General features: G+C 40.0%; 1 protein-coding gene across 1 annotated transcript; it reads right to left on the bottom strand.

Moving 5' to 3' along the window:
• Positions 1-16,177: 16,177 nt before the first annotated feature.
• On the bottom strand, positions 16,178-20,587 carry Sdr (Secreted decoy of InR). Its single transcript, XM_002054842.4, has 7 exons — positions 19,839-20,587; positions 18,845-19,382; positions 18,640-18,787; positions 17,625-18,020; positions 17,352-17,568; positions 17,032-17,291; positions 16,178-16,969 (listed from the first exon to the last, which is right to left on the bottom strand). The coding sequence occupies exons 1-7, from the start codon at positions 20,322-20,324 to the stop codon at positions 16,438-16,440; spliced, it is 2,577 nt and encodes an 858-aa protein (XP_002054878.1). The 5' UTR covers positions 20,325-20,587; the 3' UTR covers positions 16,178-16,437.
• Positions 20,588-24,869: the final 4,282 nt, after the last annotated feature.

The following is a 24,869-nucleotide window of genomic DNA, read 5'->3' as shown; positions in this document are numbered from 1 at the left end:
ATGGCAAATACCCACAGCTGCTTATTCATCCAGTCACCCATTAAATTTACCAGCAACTACCACTCACTGGCAACGACAACAATACAATTACATAAATGTAGCTCGGGCCTTGGGGCATATAATAAGGCAGACTGTAAACCAGCGCCAATGAAGCTCTACATATGAGAATGTATTAAGGAAAATAAACCCAAGTGAAAGCAAACTGAAGCGAGAAGCAAACAAAAGAAACAAATAAATACGCTGCCCATCAATCAAAAGGGCATTCCAATGCCAAATGGCAGCGGCGAACGGCTGAGCGGAAACGGAAGCATAACGAGCAGTTCTCATACTTAGCACCGGAAAAACGGGCCAGCAAGGTGGGCAAACGGCATGGCCGAAAAGGCAAGACGGGAACTCCTGGTGCGGCTTAAGGCTTAGCTCCTTCTCAGTGTCTGTGTCTGTGTCGGTGCCTGAGTGTGACAATAAACAAGCTGGCGAGCAAACGACAAACAAATAGACGGCCCTCAACTTTGTTTACACAAACACGTTGGCAAATGGCGGCCACATTGCGTATACGCCACCGGCACCACAAAACAACCAAATGCGCCCTTTGACACATACGCACACACACGCACACACACAACATACACACGTAGGCAGTGGTAAGCAGAGACACTCAGCCACTTTGTTGTTCGGGGCTTTAGCTGTTATTGTTGCTGTTGCCCTTGCTGGGAGTATTTGCGGCCTTGGTAGCAAAACGAAACACACGCGGACAAAATATCCGTGAAGCAGACAGGCACTTGCAGAGCGGGAGATGGAGATGAAGGCACAAACAAACAAACAAACAAACAAACAGCTCATATACACGCACTGGAAAATACACATATGACGTAGTAAATGCTGCGAGGGTTGCCCCAAAATATTGCTTAAATATGAGAATCATCAGCTGCCAAACGAGGAAAAACAAAGCCAATTGCTTGGTTCACAAAGAAAGTATTTCAATGCACGACTTTTAAAACAACCCGCGCATATGCATTTGTAACCTAATCAGAAGGCCACAGATCTCACGGACAATTGCTGTCAGGCAGAGGAACAAAGGGCAGACACTTACAGAGAGAGAGAGAGAGAGAGTGTGAGGAAGAGAGAAAGCAGAGCGGGGGAGAGCTGCATGCATGTGTGACAAGCCAACTCAAAGGAATTTATAATATGCAGTTAATTTGTCACAAACATCTAAATTTGTTTGGACACTCGGGTAAAAATGAAGAAGACAGTAAAAAAAAAACAGAAACGGGAAACGGAAACGGAAACTGAAACCATGACAGTAAAGTGCTGATAATTTGTAGAGCTTCGGAGAGACGTGCTTTCATTGTTTTTGGTCGGAAATTTGATCCGCGCTGAAGGACGTTCTCTTGTTTGTCTTGCATTTTGCGTTTTGTGGCTTTTTTATGGCTCGCCAGTTGCGAACTATAATTTTCGCCCATGTGTAGCTAGCTGACTGCCATTCCGCAAACAAAAGGCCAAGTAAAATCTCTATATATTTTTGATGGCATGCCATTAAAAGTTGGCAACAAGCTCAAAACTCTAATACCTTACGACGCATAAGATGCAGTGGACATGAAAAAAAAAAAAACCGAGTGGAATAAAATTCTGCTGGCTACTTTTTAGCTGCCAAAAGCCAAAGTACAGACAGCACTGGAATATTCATTGGAGCAGACAGCAGACAGCGGCATCCCATACTCGTGCTAGTTGCTGCGCGAATGATACAAATTTGAAACATACCAGAAAACACAATAACTCATTCAAAACCCAATTTGTTTCCGGCCTGTTTCCCCAACGAATTAATTATGATATCAGCATAACAATTTGCATAACCTCAAACTGAAAGACTGACATGCACACACATGCACGCACACGCACACTCGTAAATACAACATATATACACAACTGTATAAACACACACAGATACACACAGATACACGCACACAAAGCTGACAGAATATGGGCAGGCGCACAAATGAAATAAAACTCGTTTTCCCCAAATGCCATATCAGCTCAGCTGATATATAGGCAAAGATACAATATATCCAACATACTGCCGTAGCGCCAGCCCCATTCCCATTCCCAGTCCCATTCCCGCAGCTACAGATACAGCATCTATATTACAATATAAAAATTCATACGTGGCGTGCTACAAAAATGCACACATACATATGCCCTGTTTATACCCTGCAACTGAAGTGTATTTCAATTTAATTATAAATTGTGCTACGTACGGAAAAACAAATATGCCAAAAAAATGTTATTTACAATTTATTGAATTGTTAAACAAAGAAGAACTGTATAACAACAATATATATTAATACTGTCAAATTAAATGTTTTTACAGTTTAAAAAAGATTTTTCAATTTAAGTTTTTTAACACGACTTTTTGAAGATTTTAAATATACGTTTTATACGAAATACTTCAAACCTATTCAAATAAAAACATTCATTATTAAGTTTTGTTCATTAGAAATTTTCTAGAATATCTTTTATATTATTTATTTGGATGCCAACTGCTTTTAAGTTTTGTTGTTGAATCTAGTTTTCGACAATCTTGGTTTAAGTTTTAGTTTCTCTTTTATTTGAAAAATATCAATGAAAATAGTCTAACTCAACGTTCGCTTGATTAAGTTTCCTTTCAATATTGATGCCTTATTTTTGTGAGAAAAACAATATTCAATTCAGTTTTCGGCTTGGCAGTTTCTTGGGCAGTTTTTATTCAGGTTTTCAGGTTTCAGGTTTCAAATTTTCATAATAATTTTATATATTTTTTAAATGTTTTAAATGTTTTTAACAGTTAAAAATAAAATTCATTGAACACTTTTGTGTTTTTTTTTATGAAAAATTAAAGAAAAATTTCTTGAATTATATTAAATGTTAAAAGTGTAACTAACTGCAATTGGCAGTGTATCGGGCAGTCGTTCATTCTGAACTCTGCATGTGCGTTTATTTTTTTTAGCCATTTTTCACTGTGGCAGCGTGTCTTTTGGTCTGATGAAATTGCATAATCGCTTCCAGTTGTTGCACAATTATTGAAATGTGTCTGTTTGCCACCCACAAAAGGCGCGGGCGGATTCGGAGTGGGCAGAATACGGACTGGAGAGGGGCATTGTAGAGGGGCAGGGGGGGGCAACCGCAGTAGCACGCCAAGCAACGAGCCGTAAAATTCAGTCGGCGCTCGAAGAGAACGCGAATAACGCAAATAACGCAAAACGCAAACGAAATGCCATTTTTCAGTACAATGCCAACAACAAAGGCAATCAAAAATTTATAGGCGACGACAGGCAGACACATTGGGAGCAGCGACATGGTCGACATCCTTTCGACATCCTTAAACATGAAACATTTAATTGCCAAGTTGCTGTAAATTGCTGACAACATTATTGGGCGATCGCCTGATCGCCTGCTTGTGGCCGGCTTCTTGGCCACAAACTAATTTCGCAAAGCCATTGCGGACAATCGCCGGCAATTAGATGACCAGCGCATTTTACAACAATTGCACAATGTGGCGAATGCGCAATTTTGCGAAAAACAAACAAAAATTACAAATTCATAAAATTGTTGTCAAATGAACAAAGCACTAAATGTGGAAAAACTATAATGCAGTTCGTCATAAAACTGAAAATCTCATTTGCAAAACTCTGCGTTAAGCCCAGCCAGGAGAAATGCACAGACGGGCAAACAGAGGAGCGTAAGGAGCCTGGACGATTGGCACAGCAGGGCAAAGGCTGTCAATTTCAGTTAGCTGTTTGAAAGCCAACCAAGCTGAGCCAGAAAAGACAAGACGAAATTGAAGGCAAGTCAAGAACAACAACAATACAACCGCATGCCGAGGACAACGGGAACAACACCAACAACAACAACAGCAAGGCGGACATTTTGCACATGCAACTTCCGTTTCCGGTTTGCTTTGTGTGCGTTTCATTTTATAGCGAACATTTGGGCCTTTGGGCCAGCCACTGCAGCAAAAACATCCTCTGGCCTGTTACTGACACGTCTCTTGATTGCTACCAATAGAGGCGCCCATTGCCAGATGGAGTCTTCCTGGAGCTGGCCAATGTCAGCTTGTCGAGGTGTGTCCCAATTGCTGTTGAACATATGTTCAGATATTGTGTGCCACGAATCTCGAATCTCTGAAAATTGGCAGGCAAAATACAATTTGCAGTTTTTAGCCAGCATTTTGAAATGCATCTTGAATTGTGCAAGTCTTTAATTTATCGCTAGTCTTTATACTCCGGTTTCGAGTAAATGGCAACAAACTCTGTTAGAACTCACACTTTTCGGAAAATCCATTCCACTTTTACGGAAATCAGTGTAAGCGATTTGGTGGCTTATATTTTGGATTCAAATTCATATCGAAGGGTCTTTAAGAGAATTCATTTGATGAATACGTGGTTCAGTGATTTTTAAGCAATCCACATTTATCTGTGGTAAATAGGTGGAAAAGGAACGTATAAATGCTTTTTGTGTACATTCCGATCGGATTCAAATTCAGATTCAACGACCTTTGTGAAAATTCTTGTTTTTCATACTTTTCACACAAAAAAACACCCATCTTAAAGAAAAAACGCGGATTAAATAGGGTAAATGGGTCAAAACGCCTTTCGGAAGATTTTTAGGAAAATTTTGAGACATGTTTCACGTTTTTCGATAATTTCATCCCTTTTTGGGAATTGGAAATGTCATTCGGTCGGCTTCAATTTATTTGCATATAAGAACTTAATGGATAAATATTTCAGCGATTTTCACTATCGCAATACCACCGCAAAGGGTGGAAATTTAGCGAAAAACGATTCCCTACTGTTAACTATTTGATCGTCTTCAAGTTCATATCATTTGAAGATCTTTCTAAATACTTAATAGACACACTTTTTCACACTTTGTCCCTAGAAGTGGAGTTCGCGTAGATAAGAGTAGATTTCAATTTTCCACGTGCGAAAAATAGGTGGAAATTTGGTGTCTAAGATTTGAAGCAAAAACTTGGACCGAGTATGACCGGGAAATATAATATAATTAAAATTCTTTAAATAGCTTGTTAATCAAAATTCATTATAGAATTTAAAAAATAAAAAACTCATATTTTTTAAGTCTTCAGTGTTTCTGTTACCACTAACGGAAGGGATGCCTTTTGCTCACTTTGAGAAAAACTGTCCAGGGTATCAAACGCTTTTGACAACAATATACTTAATTGTTTTCTCTAATGCAGTCAACAGTTTTACTCACTTTATCTGAATCGCAATTGAAAGTTTACGCAAACTGCAACTGAGCTAAGCTGTAAGCATTTACTTTGTAAACAAGTTCGGGCAATCTAAAAAGTATTTCATTTATTGTAGCTCAGTTACCGAGTGACTAATTGAACTAAATTTACCTTTATAAACTGCATTCTGTTTTGTATTGCATCGCAGGTGACTGAACTAGCGCAAAGTTGTAAGTCCCTGACAGCCGCTGTATTCCCTTTACAATTTGCAAGATGCCTCTAGCTATATTTTCTGCTGTGTTTTTTACCTTGAACCCATTGATTGTAAGTAAATGGGGTAGATGGGTTTTGTGGCATCGACTAGAGACTTGAAATGAACATATAATCGCATATTCTAGTTACCATTCTGTTTGATAACTCCTTCCATTTTCAACTTATCGATAAATATCGTTTATGAGTTTTAATATCTTTATGCAAAAAACTTGGTATGCGGCTTCTAATATGGTAAACACATATTTGAATAGGTCACTTTTTGAATACTTCGATTTTTGTATGCCTGTTCCAAGTCTTCCTAAAACTTCGAAGCAATTATTTCCTTTGGGAGGGGCTCGTCTCTTAATTAATATTCTGACCCGACTATAGATAGCCAACTTAAATAAGACTGCAAATCCTAGACAATGCGAAAGCAGAAGATGCCTTGCCCTTTGTGCAGGGTATCTCCTAGTCTGTGGACTGTTATTTTTGTAGATTATTATTTATGAAAGCTGTCCAGATGTCAGTTTTTCCATTTCCCAACACCAACACTCACACTCGCTCATAGATTAGTTTTACAAATGCCAAAGCTACATTGCCAACTCCCCCTTCGCCCCCTTCTAGCTCGTAATACCAATTAGAGCTCTGGCCACACAACAGCCCTGTCGGGTCCCTGCACAGTACTTAACCATCACATCTACTTACCACCACCAAGAACTATTCAATTATCTGCGCCCCCAGCCAGCATTGCATTGCAATGCAGTCGACTGCAACAGTTCTAGTGTCTCATCAAATAAAAGTCATTTGCACTTTCATACAAATTACTTGCAACCAGCCACAGCTCTGGTCAGTGGGTAGCAAAGGCAAGACAAAAGCTTTACAAATCCTAACTTGACTTGCTGGCTGATTAAAGAACTAAAGTGCAAGGCAGCACGGAGCATAATAAAACAATAGAGACTCAAATATTTGCTGCGCCAGAAATATAGAACTTTTTCTCTTGACAATCTCACATTGCCGATCAACGCATTTCACCTGCAAGTGTGGAAAAATCGCGGAAATTTGCAAGCTACTTTTTTGTTGATTCATTTACAAAGAATATATAATCTTAGACGTGGATATAAAGATATTTCAGATGGATGTAAATATTCCAAAGGCGAAAAATGGTAAATATTGGACCGGACCTTAGCCCGGCTAGTGCAATATATAAACATATGTATCTGAACTACAAAGTGTCAAAAGTTTCGATCTCTCGCTGTATAGAGAGTATTTACCTCTCTCGTGAGAGAGAGAATAAATGTTAAGAGGAATATGTGTAAGAATGTAAGCTAGAAAAAAAAGGTTAAAAAATAATGTAATCAAAAGGCGAACGCAACTTATATTCGAATGCACATTGATCTAAGCGTAATTTGTATTGCGCGAATAATATATATTTAACCACTGTGCCAGGGAAAATGGCACATATTTTAGTAGAAATTATAGCCGAAGAACTCAGCTGAATGCAGAATGCAGATAAAAGCAGAAATTTAGTGGAAGAGGGAGACAGTGTTAATTATACATAGATTACAGTTGCACAAGAGAACAGCACGAATGTAGCTTAAAAGAGAAACACAAAATGTAAGAGAGACTTACCAACAACAACAACAACAACTGCATGCAATTGGATGCTATGCACAAAACTAAACGCACAAATGAATTAACTTAATTAAGTTTAACACAATTCGCACTCGCGACTAAACGAAACACTTCTCGAAAAGCAAACAACGTTTATTGGGATCTTTAATAATTGATTTCAAGCACCGGCTTTTAAATAAATATCAAAGACAAAGCGCAGCACATAGAAATGCGTCTGCCTTAAAACGATTCGCATGCTGTTATACATAAAAACGCACAGAGTTGTTTTGCATACATATAAAAGCGTACAGAGCTGTTATGCAAATATATGTGTATGTATACGTGTAGGTTATCTTTCCCATTGACAATGGGTTTTGCTATTTTTTTGAAAGTATTATTATTATATAAATTGTTATCATTTAATGTTTTAGTCCAATATGTTGTCCTCATAGAATTTAGTCTATTGAACTATACTTTTTTAACTTATTAAAACCATTTTGAATTCTTTGAGCTGCATTAAGTAAACATTTAATACCAACATTTTATGGTTTTTTTCAATCGTCGTATAAGAATATTAATTCCACATGTGAGTTCGAATGAAAAAATCGAATACAAACAAGTTAATAACGTTCCATTAGCTCCATTTGAGTGTGCAAAGTGGTGCATATGTAATCATTTGGATGGTAACAGGGGAGAAGGTTGCACAGAGAGAGGGGACAAAGGTGCTTTACCAATTTGAAATTTATATTGCAGTCTCTCTGTGCGCCATTTCCCATTCGCAGTTTTGTCTTTGGTTCGATTACAGCTTCATTATGCTGCAACGTCACAAAATAAAAATGTCAAAAGGCGACAAATATGAGAGCATGAAAAAGAGAGAATGATACTGATGAACTGTCATAAGAGAAAAAACGTAAGCGCACACTGGAAATTCGATTGATCCAAGCGGACTTAGCGTACAATGGTCGACTGTTAATTGCATTTCTTGTGCAAAGCTTGAATAATAGATGGCGCCACAGGCAGTCGAGCTCGAGTAAATAAATAAATCAAAAGCAGCGAAACGTATGGAACAATTTTTAATTAAAATTATGGCAGCCAAGTATTGCGGAAAAAAAAGTATTTGCGATCAGCAGAAGCAATATGAAACAGCAGCAACTTTTCGAGCAGATTCTTGGACACAAAACTTCTCTGACGAGCGCAGCATTCGGGAAACGGAATGCAAAAGTTTTCCGTGCAGATGAAGTAGAAGTTGCAAAAAGGCCAAACACAACCCAGGACATCGACGGGAGATTGCAGCACAAATGAGCAGCAACAGCAACAGCGGCAATGACAACGACAACGACAACGGAAAATGCACCAAAACTTAACCTAATGAACATTAAGATAATGCAACAACAAGAGAGACTCGGACCCGCCCAACCCCCCAAGGGGCTTTTCTGGCCGATGCCAGGGCCACACATAATTCTGCATTCGACCTTAGAGAAGCCACAAAAGTTTTGCTTACTGCAACGAAACCGTCTCCAAATGCATTGGCCCAAAAGTCGGAAACTTGCGTTTGCCATTTGCCAGTTAGCATAAAGTTTTTAGCTTATGTTGTGATTTTTATGGCCAGGCGAAAATAAATGCGAAACGAGGGCGAGCTCAAAATGAAGATAAGTTTTATGTGGCGCGGAAATTAAGAACTTTGTTTATAGCAATGCGACCTAGCCTCTCCCAGGCGTATCTCGACCCATTACCAGCTGCCGGCTGCCAAATGACTTGAGTTCCTTTTGTCAAGTGTGATTAAATGTATTTAGAATTCATTAGTCGAGCCCATCCATTAAATGTGCATTCATTTTTTGATTCATTTAACATTCGCAAACCACCCACTGAGCGCTTCTTCTTCTGCTACTTCTACTTCTAAACACCTGGCAGGCCAGACTAATGCGCTGTCAATGCTTGGCTTTTAATTAAAACAATGGCAGCTGGCTTTGCGAGAAGTCGCTGATAAATGATAAATGCAAGTTTCATAATAGAAATTGCCATTTAATATATTTTTTATTTCAATTTTATGCCCTGCCATATTGAATCTGAGTAATTTAATTTATAAACTTTTTAGCCAATGACTTGAATAATTAACACTTTAATTAAATGACATATTTTAGTCAATAGTTCAATGGAAAATAAGCTTTAAAATTGTTGTTTACTCTGTTAATGGACAATAAAAAAAGTTGCTATAAAATTAACAATAACACTTATGCAACAATAGATTTTGGGCAAAAACAATAACAACATACAGCTCTATGTAATAGGAGAAATGTTAGTTGTAAATGATCGATATTAAGATAAGTTTATCGATAGGCAGGCGAGAGGCAGGTTCGATATCTCAAGATATCTCTTATAGTATATCATGTGCTCCTTAATAACTTTTATGCTCCTTAACTATTCTTGATGAAATGTTCAACAGTAGCTCTTAAACTGCTATAGAGTATTCGTATATTCGCAAAGAAGTTTCTTTATATATATACAAGTGAAGAAGATAGATGACAAATTTAATGACTCTAGCTCTAAAAATCTAAGAGATTTGCTTAAGAATCAGGATTTCGATATCGATTTTTATCGATAACGCTAAGTCTCTAGCTCTGAGATGCTTGCGCTCATACATACGGGCATACGGACAAACTTTCGAATAGACAGACGGACAGACAGACGGACACTTCGACTCGGCTATTGTTGATCAAGAATATTTATACTTAATGGAGTCGGAGTTGCCGCCTTCTGCCTGTTACATACATTTGCACAAATACATTATACCTCCTTTTAAGACTTTATGAATAGGTTCAGGGTTTAAAAAATTTTGATTCCATCAAGTGCGGTAAGCAATTGAATTTTGTTACATCGTGTAATTATATTAATTAATTGTAATTTAAAATAAATTAAAAACTCGAAAATGGAGACTTACAAACTGTAATACGATCTAGTTGGGCGGGAGTTGTGGGGATTGTGATTTACTTTTTTGTGGGCTAATGGAAGGTAACCACAGTAGGCCCTCGTTCAACGCGACCCAGCTTAAATAGATGAATGTTGCAGTCATAAAGTCGGCCAACCTGGTTGCCTTTTTTTTGCCAATATATTTCGACCGTAGTCTGCTACAAGGCCTTAATTCTTTTAAAGCTCATATAAAGCTCATATCTGACGCGGGTATACACGAGCCTTTAGTCTCCAACTGGAAGAAAATTAAGCTTTTAACGACAGAAGCAAGAAAATTTACAAACTTTTGATTTTGTGATTTGGCGTCTGTAGAGGGCAAATAAATTTTGTGATTTCTGAGGATGGGAGTTAGAGACAAACGGTCTCATTTTCTAGATCTTTTAAAGTTTACGGCAATATATGTTTTGACAAACCGCTCAACGAAGTGAAATGCTCAGTGCAAGTAATACAAGTCATGCGATGGTTTTTACCCCTTTTGATATTGTGGCAACAATTTTTTGCCAAGTCAACACACCTGAAACGTGTGGCAGGTGTGCCCCGCACACTTACAGTTAAAACATTAAATCCGCATTAAGTCAAAGCACAAAGACACGTACCGCACGAACTCGAACAATTGCAACTCAGCTTGCAACTTTCCGACTGTCGCCTAATTAAGTTACTTACATGTGGTTAAGAAAAAAAAAAAAAAGTCCGGGCGATTAGTTTGGCAAACCTCAGCTAATGCCATAAAATGTCGTGAGGCAAGTTTCAGCAATTAATTATCCGCAAAGTTTTCAATTACGAGCCAATTACGCTCAGCTAGCACACGTGGCGGCAGCAGCTAGAAAAAAATAACTCAAATGGTATTTTATTGAGCAGCTGTCGACACATATGTGCCCCTCACTCCCCACCCCCCCCACCACCCACCTCCATCACCTTACTGCCACGTGAGCCTGTTGACGGTGGCGAATACTTTGCGAGTCGCTGACACGTTCTGCCAACACATCATGCAACGTTGATGATGGCGTCTGAATGCGCCCGCCATTTTCCGGAAATGCAACCCCCCCCCACCACCCCGCCGCTTGCATGGCTGACAAATATGGCGGCCAAACAATGGCCGCCTTCTGCAGTTTGCGTCGGTGTTTTAGCGCAAATTACAACAGAATTGCAATCTAGTCAATGTTGGAATGGAGCCCCGTGTTCATATTGGATGTTCGCCCGCATATTGTTGACATTTCAAATGTGACCTCTGCCCAGGTGTAATTTTTTCGTTATTGTGCAAAGTTGCTGATTCCTGGCAATTGGTCAATATTGCGTTTTGTCACATTTTGAAAGTTATTGTGCCAATAATGGCAAAATCCACAACAAATATTTGTCAGCAAAAATTGTAAATTTGTAAGCCAAAAATCAACAAAACAAATTTATGAAAATCAAAAAATGTATGAGCTAAAACGCAAATATGTCAACCTCAAAGCAATTAAGTGCATTTCGAGTACAACTAGGCGATACTCCGCACTCAGACATATATATTTTTTAATATATGTTATTACGATTGAAAAATAGCCCAGCCGTAAGCTTATCTTTCCATAGACATTATCCTACACGCTATTTTCTCTTACAAATATTTACCGAATGAATTAGTAACTAGATCAAGTTTTTCTTCGATTTACAAATCCCAAAGGAATTTGTATCGATTTCTGGAAAAAGGCTTATCGATATGTTTAGATGTTATCGAAAATAGTTCGGCCTGAATTTGCAAATCTTCATAATACCCTCTATACTCACTTTCAGCCCTAGATTCGAGAGTATTATAAAAGTATTTTATTTGCATGTAAAGACTCTTAAAAATGGTCAAACTTCAAGCACATTGTTTATATTAACATAGAGAATATAATTGTTTTGCTGGCATTCAAGCAAAATATATTTGTAATTGGATGGTAAATACAAGTATATAACATTTAGCTACATTTATAACATTTATAACATTTAGCTACATTTGTAACATTTATATAATTTACAGCATTTTGCATGTCAAATCAACTTATCAGAGGAATAATTAATTATGACCTTTTTGAGAATCAGTTTTATTTATAACGAAACTCGTTAGATATCGATTCATCATAAATTTCTAAATTCAGACCACAATATGTTCATTTAATTTTCAGAATATTTTACTGTTCATGTTTATTAATAAAAGATATAAGATACAACTTGGATTTGCCCATTTGTGACTTGTCATAGTGTTTAACAGCCACTTAGTTTCGAGATTCGATAATCGTTTGACCTAGGCATGACCCCTCAATTGCTAAGCAGCTGATATTTTATGTACAGCAATTGGCCACAAATTGCCACCCACATGAAATGGGCTCCCATGACCCGCCACAAACGGCTGATAAGAAGCCAAATTTATCAGCTTGCATGTGGCTGTCGAAAAACGAAGGCACGCGACTAATGAGCCCGGCTAGTAAAAACAAATTGAATTTAATTGTGCCTACTAGAGCATATGCTATGTGTGCCTGCACGCACATGCTCTATATATGGGCCATTTAATCAAGATTTGTAAGATTGGCATGAAAAGTGTTGGGACTTGCATCTATTTCGAGCACAATTAATAAAAATAAATATCATTCAAGTGTGGACTAGTCGGGAGTGTCTGACTCGGCGGTACCCTGCAGCTATAAGTACATACAATTGAATACGACGCTAAATTTCTAGCCTGGCTTTTCATTTGGCTCTTCCCACTTCTGGCTTTTCCCCTTATGGCTCTTCCCACTTCTGGCTCTTCGCTCTTCATATATACAGTGACAACTCTCCTTGCGAGCACATCTATTAGGCGGGCAGTCTTCCTCTGAACAGGCAAAATTTAACCTGAAGGTCTGACTGCCCTAGAAAGTTTATCCAGTACTTCAATTCTCTTTTTGACAATTACTTACCTTTACACGGAGCCTTTATGCCCTCTTTACATACTGTGATAAAAAAAAAAAACAATCTAGCCCGTCTAAATTGTAATTCCAACTTAAGTGGAATTTTCAAGTTGAACAAAGAGAATCTAAATAAAGTATTTTTAATATTTGCATTTTTTATGACAACACCAAGCGATGTTACCTTGCAGAACATGACTTGAATAAATATATATACATATATACAGAAATTCTTATGTTTAAAGAGAATAGTGCCCCTACTGAAAGCTGAGTGGGCTGACCAAAAGAGAGAGTGCAAACACTATCGGGCCTCTTCGACAGCAGCTTTCTAAGTAGAAAGTAGTAGGAATCTTTCAAGTAGAAAGTTGTGCAAATCCTTCATGTTGTCAATTTACATCTGAGCACAGTTTGATTGAGAGTGAGAATCAACTGAGCAATGCAAGTGCAATTACGCAGACCAACTGCCCGTTTTCACATGCCAGTTTACATTAGCCGGCAACATTTATCTAACACTGCCAATTGGATTCGTAATGTGAGCAAGGCCAGATAAAAGGACGGGATAATAGTGTAATAAGTTGCACAATCAATTGGCAAATGTGATCAGAATTAAGCAAGCTCCGCTACAGCAGTAAGAAAAGTGAGGTTGCACCGCAAAAGTAAGGTTAAGCCGAAAAAGCGAGGTTAATCCGAAAAAGTGAGGTTAGTTGATTTATTTAAACAGAATGCATAAATGGGATATTAATTTAAAAGCTTCGATTAAATACATTCTGTATTCATCAGATACATTTTAATAATAGCAAGCTCAGAGGAGTGAGGTTAAGCCGAAAAAGTGAGGTTAAGCCGAAAAAGTGAGGTTAATCCGCATGAGTGAGGTTAGTTGATTTATTTAAACAGAATGCATGAAAGGATTATTAATTTGTAAGCTTCGCTTTAATTTTGTATTTAACAGATACATATTAAAAAATAGTTACAAGTTAAGTGATTGAGCTTAAATGTTATATTCATAAAATAATAATTTGATAAATTTCGCTGTCGGATTTATATTTGACTTTTTGTTATACATTTAAGCTTCTTATTGTAAAACAATTATAATGATTTATTGTCAAGTAAGCTTATTAAAGGTAAAAACAATTTTAGTCGCAAAATTAATAAATTGTATTTTCAAAAAATAAAACAACAATAAGAGCGGATGTTATAAAACGATTAAGGATTACAGAAAAAGTACATTAAATGCTTACGTATGTCAGCCAACCAATTAGGTCAGCTATAATACTAAACAAGCAAGAGACTTGGTGCCGGAAATGCTCGACTATGCGATACCCTGGACCGACTGACTGCCAGACTAATTGGTGAGAGAGTGGAATTCAAGGTAGTATGGGTAGATTTAATGTTTCCATGGCCAGTAAATATTTGAAAAATGTATGTCTATAATTCGAAGTAAGCAGCTTGGACTCTCTAGTCAAGGCGAAAATGGGGATGTACATGAGTTAATATTTTTAATATGTTAAATGGGAAATTGATAGCAAGGGAGGAGTATGGCGGGAGAACAAGGAATTGCATAGATAAACAATTTTAATAATTTATATTTTAGAAATAAAAAATTAACCATACTTTATGGCTAAGCTAGCTTTTTTAAATGCAATTGTCTTGTTAAATGAAGAGAAGCCGTATATCTAATTTTCGCGACAAATTTGTTGCTGCAGAGGAAGACAGCATGGCGGCATAGGTCGTGTTAACCCCATTGCCCTTAGGGCCGACACAAGGGGTACTCTAATGCACAGCAAAGGGTATACAGAGGGTGGTCAGAAGCAAATCCTGGTCGGGCAGAAAAGAAGGCGAACTGAAAAGCGCTGTCGATGTCGACACTTTGGCGTGTTGCAAGGACAATTGAAGTGCACACACGGCGAAGCACTCAGTTAAATTGTCCAACCGAGTGACTGACGGCAACACCTCAGCCACGACACAAGCTCGCACACACGGTGCAAAGTGCTTGCCCTGGCAGTGCATTGATAATAAACGAGTGCAAGGATAACGAGAAGCACAGCACGGAAGTGTGCGCAAAATGGCGCAACAGCAAAAGCAACAGCGCCAAGACATTGAAATATTGAAATACAATTGGTTTAGGATTTGCCTTGAGGCAGCCGGAATAGAGCTTTAAAAGCACGACGAACAGCGAAAATTCTGAGACTTGAAACCTGAAAACTGAAAGACATTGTGGTTTCGCTGTCAGCGCCAAGTGCAAATCCCTTTCGTGCAAACAATGTGGCCCGTTCCGGCACTTGCTCCTTCGTCAATCAAGGCCGGTTGCGCCATCTAGTGGGACACGTTCCGTGCAAGTTTCCTGCTGAGTTCCAGAGTTCACCACAAACAAGGCGACACATGACACGTACTCAACACGACTGTGGACCCATCGCTGCGCGTCCTGGTTTTTGCCTCGTTCAGGACTCGGGATTATTTTTAGTTTTCGGCAGAGTTTTAAAGTTTAAAGCTCTCTCTCTTCTCTGGCATATTTGCATATTAAGTGTCATGAGTTGAACGTTTGCAACTGACAACGCATACAACTAACAACAAGCTACAGAGAAATAGGCGGGTATGCCCGACTAGCTGATACTCTGCGACGAGTCGCCCGCATTTCCCCTGCCTTCATTATATGCACATGGTCCGATTCTCATCGGAAATTCAAAATGGTAGCCAAATGTGTGTATATATAAAAAATAGCCATGGATACTTCTACCTTTCAAAATGGGGAAATCGAAAGTAGATTATAGATTATATAGATTCCGAGGTCAACAGACGGAAACACAAATTTTCTGCATCGACTCAGCTATTCGTACTTCCTGCTGCCCGTCACATGCAAAACCAATATACCCTTTCAGCCACTCACCATGGGTTAAAGGTATGAAAAAAAATAGAAAGTGAAGGTAGAGGAGCACAGGTGAGTGGCAGCAAGTGGAGTGTGCTGTAGTTAGGTGCTGTATTTTTGAATCTAAGGGCAGACGCAGGTGTTGTTGCTGTTGTTAGTTTGCGTAGGCTTATTGTTGAGCCCCCCGAAACCGTTATGCCGAGTTGCAAAATATCAAGAATCAGGCCCTGCCAAACGCACCGAGTGCGGATTAAAGCTCTATATCTGTGTGTGTGTGCGTGCCCAGGATTTTGCGGCTACGCCCAGCTCTAAATAAGTGTTAAGACTTTAAAAGCTTGTCGTGCTATAAAGTCAAATTACCATGGATAGTATTTCTGATTTAAATTTATATTCGAAGGAACTTTCGCAAACACATTTTAACATTTCACGCATCTCATACATAGACTACGAATATCACTTGGCTCAGATGGAGCACATTTGGAAATAAATATTTAAATCTCTCCGAGAGAAATATACACTTCCCACTGTCATTTTAGGTAAGACTTAAACATACAAAAAATGATTACATTCAAATGGATAATTAAATCTTATATACATCATTATTATTGACCATGAGACATTGCCCTTCATTGGCCATTCATAAACTGCTCCACCTGCACGCTGATGGTCTTCAGGATCATCTCTGCTGGATTGGAGCAGCCATTGATGACGCCATCCACACAAGCTCGAACCGAAATGCGATAGTACTGATCGGGCTGCAGGTTGGTCAGCTTATAAGAATTCTGTGTACCAGGTACACTGGCACCTTTTGGCTCTTCCGCGATGATACATTTCTGCTCCAGCTGGTAGCTTACCGAGGCATTGGCATCGTTGCATTTGGGCAGCGGATGGCTGATCAGAAAGTCGGCTATGCCCGTATCCTGCACCTGACGCATCCGTTCCTCCATGAACTGGCGATAGAGTTCATAATTTTTGGATGCCTCTTCAGCTATTGCCGAAAAATTGCTGGCACTTGCCAGCGAGCTGTTGTCGGCCAACGCAGTTTCTGGAGCTATAGTGCTGGTACTTTCCACAGCTGCGACTGGCTTGGGCCCGGCTATAAGATCCTCAAAGTCCTTGACCTTGTTAAACTTTTCCTTCTTCATTTTCATTTTGCGTCTGTAAAACGAACACAGGCATCACACAAACTGATGAGACAATATCAATTAAGGATTGCTTACGAAACATATATGAGATTGGGCAGAGCATCCTCATATGTTATCTGCTCCTTGTTGTAGTAGCTCTCATCCTCCGGCTGTGGTCCCGAGTCGTACGCCACCAGATCATTGCAGACGCAGTCCAAATCGCAACTGTTGCACGCCTTGAACGTGGAATAGTTCTTGTTGCTGGCCTCCGGCTTGGTCAGATTGTGCAGCTCAAAGCTAACAAAGTACTTGGATATAACACCATTGGGACGACGCGGTGGCCACCAGTAAACCATCTAAAAGCGCAGTAAATAGATGAGCAACATTTAAGCAAAAATATAAATACGACCACCCACAATCTGTGTGCTATGCTCCGAGCTGCCATGGAGGCGACTCACAGGACTCGGCTTGCTGGCCAGCGTGTGGAAGTACAGAATCTTGGAGTATGCATCCACCTGCATGTGGTAATCGGTGCGTGTGAGGGTCTTAACAAAATATGCATATCGTGTATAGGGCTTAAGATTGGAAATGACGTGACGTCGATTCCTGCTTGGCGAGACGTCCATAAGCCAGCTAATGGAATACAAATAATTAGAATTCACCTTGAATAGCTGGTTCTGCCCTCTTACTCATCATGTCCGCAGCCGTGGCGACCATCGTACATGGTGATATTGCCCTGCGGCGCTTCCATATAGTGATACGAGTAGCCGATCAATGTTTCCATATCCTCGCATTTCATAAAGTCAACCGCAATGCGAACCGCCGTCGAATTAATATCCTCAACCTGTGCGTCCAGTGTGCGCACCGCATCCCCGCATATGACACGCTCCCCATTCGAGTTGGGCGACACATCCGCTATGGATATCTTGCGCACACTTTTCAGTGAGGGCTGCAGCTTAAGGATTTTCTCATAGCACAGCCGTGGATTCAAATGAAAGCATATGCCGCCACGTTGTATGGCCACCTGACGATTAGCTGGCCAAATGTGCTCCATATAGTAATTGTTCACAACGAACAGAGCGTATCTGAGAGGGGAAGTTTTGGGATTAAGATCAATTGAATAATTTCTGCCCCTTTTAATTACCCCAATGTGAATATCTGTAACATGCTATAGAATCGTTAAAAAAACATATATTAAAAATATATAATATCGATGACAGCCATCAATTTGACCAATTGGCTTAATTTCCCATTTCCAATTGCAAACATGAGAATTCCATTAATATATGTAACGAAAATGTTCAACTACCTTTTAATATTAGAAAATTCCACTTTCGAATTTGTCATCAATTAAACTCATCAACTGAGGGCTTCAATTAACAATAAGTGCGCTTTAGCCAAGGGTATCCGACTAGGAAATACCTTGTAGCTCGTTTAGCTTCCTTCTATACATGCATATAGCGTACCACACAGAATCCTGAGCTAAGAATCGATACTTATCGATTTCGGAAAAACCGAAAAAAGCTATCGATAAACTTAATATGCCGAACAGATCTCTAACATTCCAAAAAATACTCCTTACTATTTATCGATTAGCAACATGAGCTAAAAATCGATACTTATCGATTTCGGAATAACGTAGTAAGCTATCGATAAACTTAATGTGCGAAGCAGATCTCTAACATTCCAAAAAAGACAACTTACTTGTTTTCAATTAGCTGATCGCCACGTATAGTATCCAAGTTCTTGAGGAAGGTCAGCGACATGAGCTGGGCCGAGTGTAGGACCTTTAAATAGCCGGTAATCTCTTTAATGCTGCCTAAGGTTTGCTCTAGAGCAGAGACAATTTTTTCTGAAATAGCCAAATTAAATTATTATTCGTATATTAATTAAAGTTCAGCTTGATTACCCTTTATGTTCACCAGCTCGATAATCAGCGATCCATTGAGAGTCACACAGTCCTGCAGCGGCTCCAGATCCGCCTGCCTCTTCACATGGAACACACCTCTGCACTCCAGCTGGCATTGCAGCAGTCCATGGGTGTCGTTTACTGGCTTGTGATTGTCTGGACAGTGATCCACGCAGCGATAACCACGCGTCAATGGAATCAGCTTCAGCTGACGACATTCCCTATCCGAGATGCACAGCCGCTTGTCCAGCTCATAGCTGGCAATGCACTGCTCCACACAGCGACCGTTCCGCTGATAGTTGCCACAAAGGGAGCAGTTCTCAATCGAACAGCCCGTTATGCAACTGGGCTCGCAGCATTTCCCAGCAGCATCACAGCCATTGCGGCCACACTTCTCGGGACAATCCTTGGTTCGGGGCGGCTCAAAACGTAGCTGGGCCGCCTTCGTGTTCCAGCAGTGTCTGGTGAAATTGGAACGATAGGAATAATCGGCGGAGAGCCCACCGCAAACAGGACAATGATTCGGTGATTTGTTGTGCTTGGAATGAAAACAAAATATATACAATGATTAAAATGTATACAAATTATTTTTTATAATATTATTATTAATCGCATAGTAAACTCTAGCTCCAAAATCCTAAGATATTTGCTCAAGAATCAGGATTTTTATATCGATTTTTATCGATTACTTGGCAACGGGACAAGTTATCGATAATCGGAAACAAACTCGTACTAAAAGGACCTACTATCAAAATTTCGAGCTCCCTTAGGTTCTGAGATCCTTGCGTATGTAACAGACGGACGGACGGGCGAACGGACGGACTAATCAAGAATGCTTCCTTCTTCTCCTTAAATGGGTTCAGGTTATAAACACATTCACATGACTGTGAGAGACATCTTCCAGAGATGTTTGGGGCTTCAGTTTACGAATAGAACAAGCTCCCTATTTAAGGGAGACTTTCAAAGAGAATTAAAATGAAATATATAATTCCACCTTTATGGAGAAATGCTGCGTTGCAGGGTTGCCGAGTAGATAAATCCAGTCCACGGTCTGCACGAAGCAAAGCATGGGATTACTTTCGATGCGAATGTAGCCGTCCTGGATGCGCAACAGCGCCAGCAGACCCAGCTCCCGCAGATTGCGATTCTCGTAGACGGTGAGGGCATACTGATCGAAGAGCTGCTTCCGGCCGCGTATCAGACGCAGCTTGGGAAATATGGACTCCAGAGTAAGCAGCCCGGAGCAGCGATAGATCATTAGATAGTCGCTGATTTCCGTTATCTCGCTGCGCAGCTGAGCGAGATTCACATCGCTGGGCAGCTGCAGGTGCGCAATGCGCACGTGCCCGACGACAATGCTGCAGTTGCGCAATTTGTGGAAATCCGCAAGCTGTCGCAGCTCCAGTGAACCGCACGTGGACTCCGATCTGGCAGCAACTGGCCACAGCAGCAGCAGCAGCAGCCAGAGTATGTGCCCCATCTTGACTCTTTCACTCTCAATTTAGAGCACTTGACCCGGATGACCTCTTAAATATTTATGCCTAAGTTGAATGCCAGCGATAAGGTGGAGCAGCAGCAGGAGGAAGAGGGCGGAGGGCAATTAGCGCCCGTCTATCAATTGCACACTTGAATGCCAATGTCGTTTGATGTTAACCCTGGTCTGTACTCGCTTCCGAGTGGAAAACGCGCTCCGCTAGCGACGACGTTTCGGCTTCAACTGATTTACGCGGCGAGCACAACAACGTGCAACGGCGATTGGGTTCGATCTTTCTTTGCCGATTATTGTTTTGTTTCATATCTTCGACCCCTGGGACCAATTCCGCGTCTTCAAATTTCGCTTACACCAGCTGCAAAATGTTAGCGCTCTCCAGTTTGCATGCTTTGCTCAGCTTGTTGTACTATATTTTGCAACTGGTGTAAGCAAATCTGCGTAGACTGCCAAAAGAGGCGTCTGCAGTGGCATTTGCTATGAGGGGGGTTAAGTTACGAGCGCTAGCCTCAATCTGAAAATATTGCTCACACACTGTTTGGGAGTGTACGACTAAGAGATACCCTGAGCTGAGCTGCCGTGATTAGCATCGGTCTTTATTGTCCGATCCTTATGAAATTATTAAAGCATAAATATAACAATAAATGAGTTGCATTTACCTTGATGGGGGTTATCCAAAAAGTTATATATTCTGGATTAACGTATACTTTATGATATCACACATCTGAATTTGCACATATTTCATATACCTGTTTACAGAGTATAATAACAAAGTTTTGCTTGGCCAGTCGAGAGGCAAGACACTCAGACACTTGAGCCCTTTTTTTAGATTTGGAAGCCACGCCACTGTCGATCTGTTCCAATTCCATATTGTTCCATTACTTAGTTTGGTCGACTCCTTCAGGCAGCTGTTGCCCTTCAATTTATTTAGTTAAGTCTTCCACTTCCTTGTGCCCCTGCATGACCCGCCCCCGCAGACCCTTGGCGGAACATTGCAACTGACAAAACCAGTTTGCGAGAGTCGTCAGCGGCACTTCCCTGGTCATCGCAGTCTCTGTTACCGTTATTGTCTGGTTAGCTCTTTTTGTTCTGTTTGTTTTCTTTTGTATGCTGCGTTAACTGATAACGAAAATGTGCCGCGGCGCAGAAATTAAGCTGCACCGACGAACATTTCAATTAGAACAGAGAATGGCAGAAAGCAGAGAGCAGAGAGCAGAGAGCAAGACAGCGGACCGCAGCAATTGTGGAGGCGTGGCGCAGAGGGGTGGAGGGGGGTGAAATTGGTGGTTTCAGTTGAGTCAATTCAAGTACAACAAATGCTAACAATGTGCAATTGAAAATCTGTTGAAACGAACCCGAGTGAAAACCAATTGAAAGTAATTGTGGAAAATGGGAAATGCACTGGGAAATCAACAGACAATGCTATTAAAGGGTTCAAGTGATACCAACTAATATTAATATCTACACTTAGATGTACATATGTATCTACTACCATAGATATAAGTATCTTCTACATCAGATATATACATATACATATGTATCTTCGATACTTAGACTTGATACATACATACAACTAATAGATATTCAAATCTAGGGATAACAGACTAAGTTATAGACTCTGGAATCGACTTTTCCTAGAAAACTTATATTGAGCCAACTTTGTGCACAAAATATGATTAGATTAAGCTGTGTTGTATCTCTCTAATCTAGCCTTAGCTTTGTATCTTGAGAAAAGCTAACCTTTTAGCAAGTGCCAAAAATAGCAATAGTATACGATTTAATATTATATAGTATAAATCGTTTAATGGACTTGTTGCTTGAGAAGCTTTTGAATTTGTTTTGAATGTATATTTAAAACTTCACAGCATAATGCTATAAGCCTATATATTATATTGAGTCAGCAGTGTGGGGTATTTCGCAGTCGAGCACACTCAACTTGTGAGTTCACATTTTGGTGGTAAATCAAAATGCGTTTAAGAACCTGAGCCTACGTATCGCAAAATTTGCAGGGCGACAAAAATGCGATGCGTGTCCGAAAGCCAAATGCGATAGAACAATAAATTCGCGGCAAGACACAACTCAAACCACATTCGAGTACTCGCTTATGGATATGTTGTGTTATGTTATGCAACTCAAACCACATTCGAGTACTCGCTGTTGCACGCTTCACTCATTTACAGCAGGAGGCGAGCTGATGCGCCGCATCAATTTCGTGGAGCATTTTGCGGGGGTTGTGGTCATGAGTAGCGTAAATTGAATGCAGCATACTTTCGGGCGGCCCGTCAAACTGTATATAAATGCAGTTATAGTTGTTCCCGTTATTCTTGTTATTGTTGTTGTTGTTGGCTGTGGTTACAGTTGCCTGGGCGCAGCAAATATTGAATATGCCAGCGACAGGGACACGGCTGGACGCAGCCACACGGCCGCAGCCACGAGCCATATAATCCACTGGGAGACACCTTCGGCATCGACATTGTCGTCGTTCTCCTCGATGAAGGCGGCAAACACGTAACGGCATTTTGTGGCGCGTGATGGGAATCTATAACATGGCAGTTCCGAGCCACTATGAAACGTGTGCATATGCCTACACATATACTTATAAAAACACTCACACACACACACACACACACACACACATAAGTCAGTTGGGGTCCCACGCACGTCGTTGCATTTAAGTGCCAAATTAGAGCTGCGTACGAGCCGGCTGGAACTTCTACTGCAGATGGCAGATGGCAGCCATCCATAAATCAGGAGTGCAATTCACTGAAGGAACTGCTGGCTCATCATGGCTATTAAGTATTAAGTAGTTGGCGGCGTTTAAAATTAATTGAGTTTGCACAAAAATGCAGCTTCAGGCGCAGATGTGGCTGCCACTCCAGCAAATGTTTGTCAGTGCCAAGCCATCAGCCTGTCCATCTCCCCCGTCTCTCTCTCTCCCTCTCTCTCTCTCTCTCTCTCTCTCTCTCTCCCTGTGTATGTGTGTGCTTTGACGTTGAGGCAGTCTGCGTTAGTCAGCCAGACAGTCAGTCACTCAGTCAGCGGCAAATTTGATGGATGTGGCACCTAGCGAAAGCTGACAGCAGCCAAAGCCCCGAAGCAGGTCTAATAAACTGCGCTGGAATTTGACATTCAGTTAACAAAACATTTCTATGTATATGTGTGTAACTAAGTACACATGCATACATACACATACATACAGCGCAGGCGGAATACAAATTATTCAAAATAATTTATCAAATCATTTGAATTTTAACAGATTATTGCTCATACGCCTCAGAGGCGCATTTTTTCAAAGTCCATGTAACGAGTATTCCGTTTTTTTTTATTCCCCGAACCTATTAAAAACTGGTAAAAAAAAAAGGTTTAATGTGCTAAAAGGAACCCATTAAGTTATATACCTAATACTCTTAATCAGTTTGACGAGCTTACTCGATCCATGTCTGTCTCAGGAGCTACAAAATCTAGACATAGAATTCTAGGACTTCGACATATATACATACATATCTTATGCCTTCCACTTGAACAATATCGATTAACAGCGATTCGTGCAGATCGGACAATAAAGTCCGAAGTTAATCAAGGAATAAGTGTTCACAGTAATCGGCAGCTCTGCATTGGGTTCAACGTATCTCCTTTTCGAACACTCCCGACTGGTATCTAAAAACCTTAGACTTGCATTATCCAATCAAGTATTTTGTCGAGCATATATATAACCTATAGAAAGTTCAGGCTGTCAAGTTTTCAGATATGGATGAAGAGAGGAAGGGTTCAGTAAATATTTTGAATTCAAAGGGCAATTGCCGAATGTTGTGTAGATTTGTATGTATGTTGTATATGTTACGTATGCAACATATGTATGTGTATAAATAAATGCCAGAAACAAAAGCATTTAAATATAGAGCAAATTATTCGGTTGCGTGCTTACAAAGGCCACCTGCTCGATTCTAAATTTATCGAGCCTTAGCTTATTGTAAAATCAAATTAGAAACTTATTTATAGTCTGCTAAGTGGCAATTACGTGCTACCAAAGCAGGTTTGTTAACACGGACTAAGCAGGCCTTAAGTGGACCTTAATCAGCAAACAGAGCTGTCGAAGCAAATGAAATCTTGGCGCCATGGCAACCCAGCCCAATGTTGAGTTCATATGCGGTAATTTCCGGCAAGTGGTGTGGGTACGCTTGATGTAATGTAACTCGAGTAGGTTTAATTTTGAAATTTTAGATACTCCGAATGGTCATTGAGGGTTTGAGTGCCTGTTGCTATGAGACCTAAAGTACCTGAGAGTCTTCAGGCATGACATATTGAATTTAATTCCAGCACAGTATTTAATTTCCTAAATGCTTCATCAATTTTGTGTGCTTTGCAATTTAATTGTGCAATCGTTAGAATTAAACTAAATCTTTAAGTTATAGAAATCAATGCTTCGAATAATCAAACTTTCATTTAAAAGATTTAAGATATTAGATACATGACAATGTGCAATGCTGCCAATGCTGATAATATCTATCTATCTATCTGCGTATCTGCTGGTTCACT

The sequence above is a fragment of the Drosophila virilis genome, chromosome 2 (assembly GCF_030788295.1).
Source record: "Drosophila virilis strain 15010-1051.87 chromosome 2, Dvir_AGI_RSII-ME, whole genome shotgun sequence".
Classification (NCBI taxonomy): Eukaryota; Metazoa; Arthropoda; class Insecta; order Diptera; family Drosophilidae; genus Drosophila; species Drosophila virilis.
The sequence above is the reverse complement of the archived record's forward strand: the minus strand, read 5'-3'. Positions and strand labels throughout refer to the sequence as shown.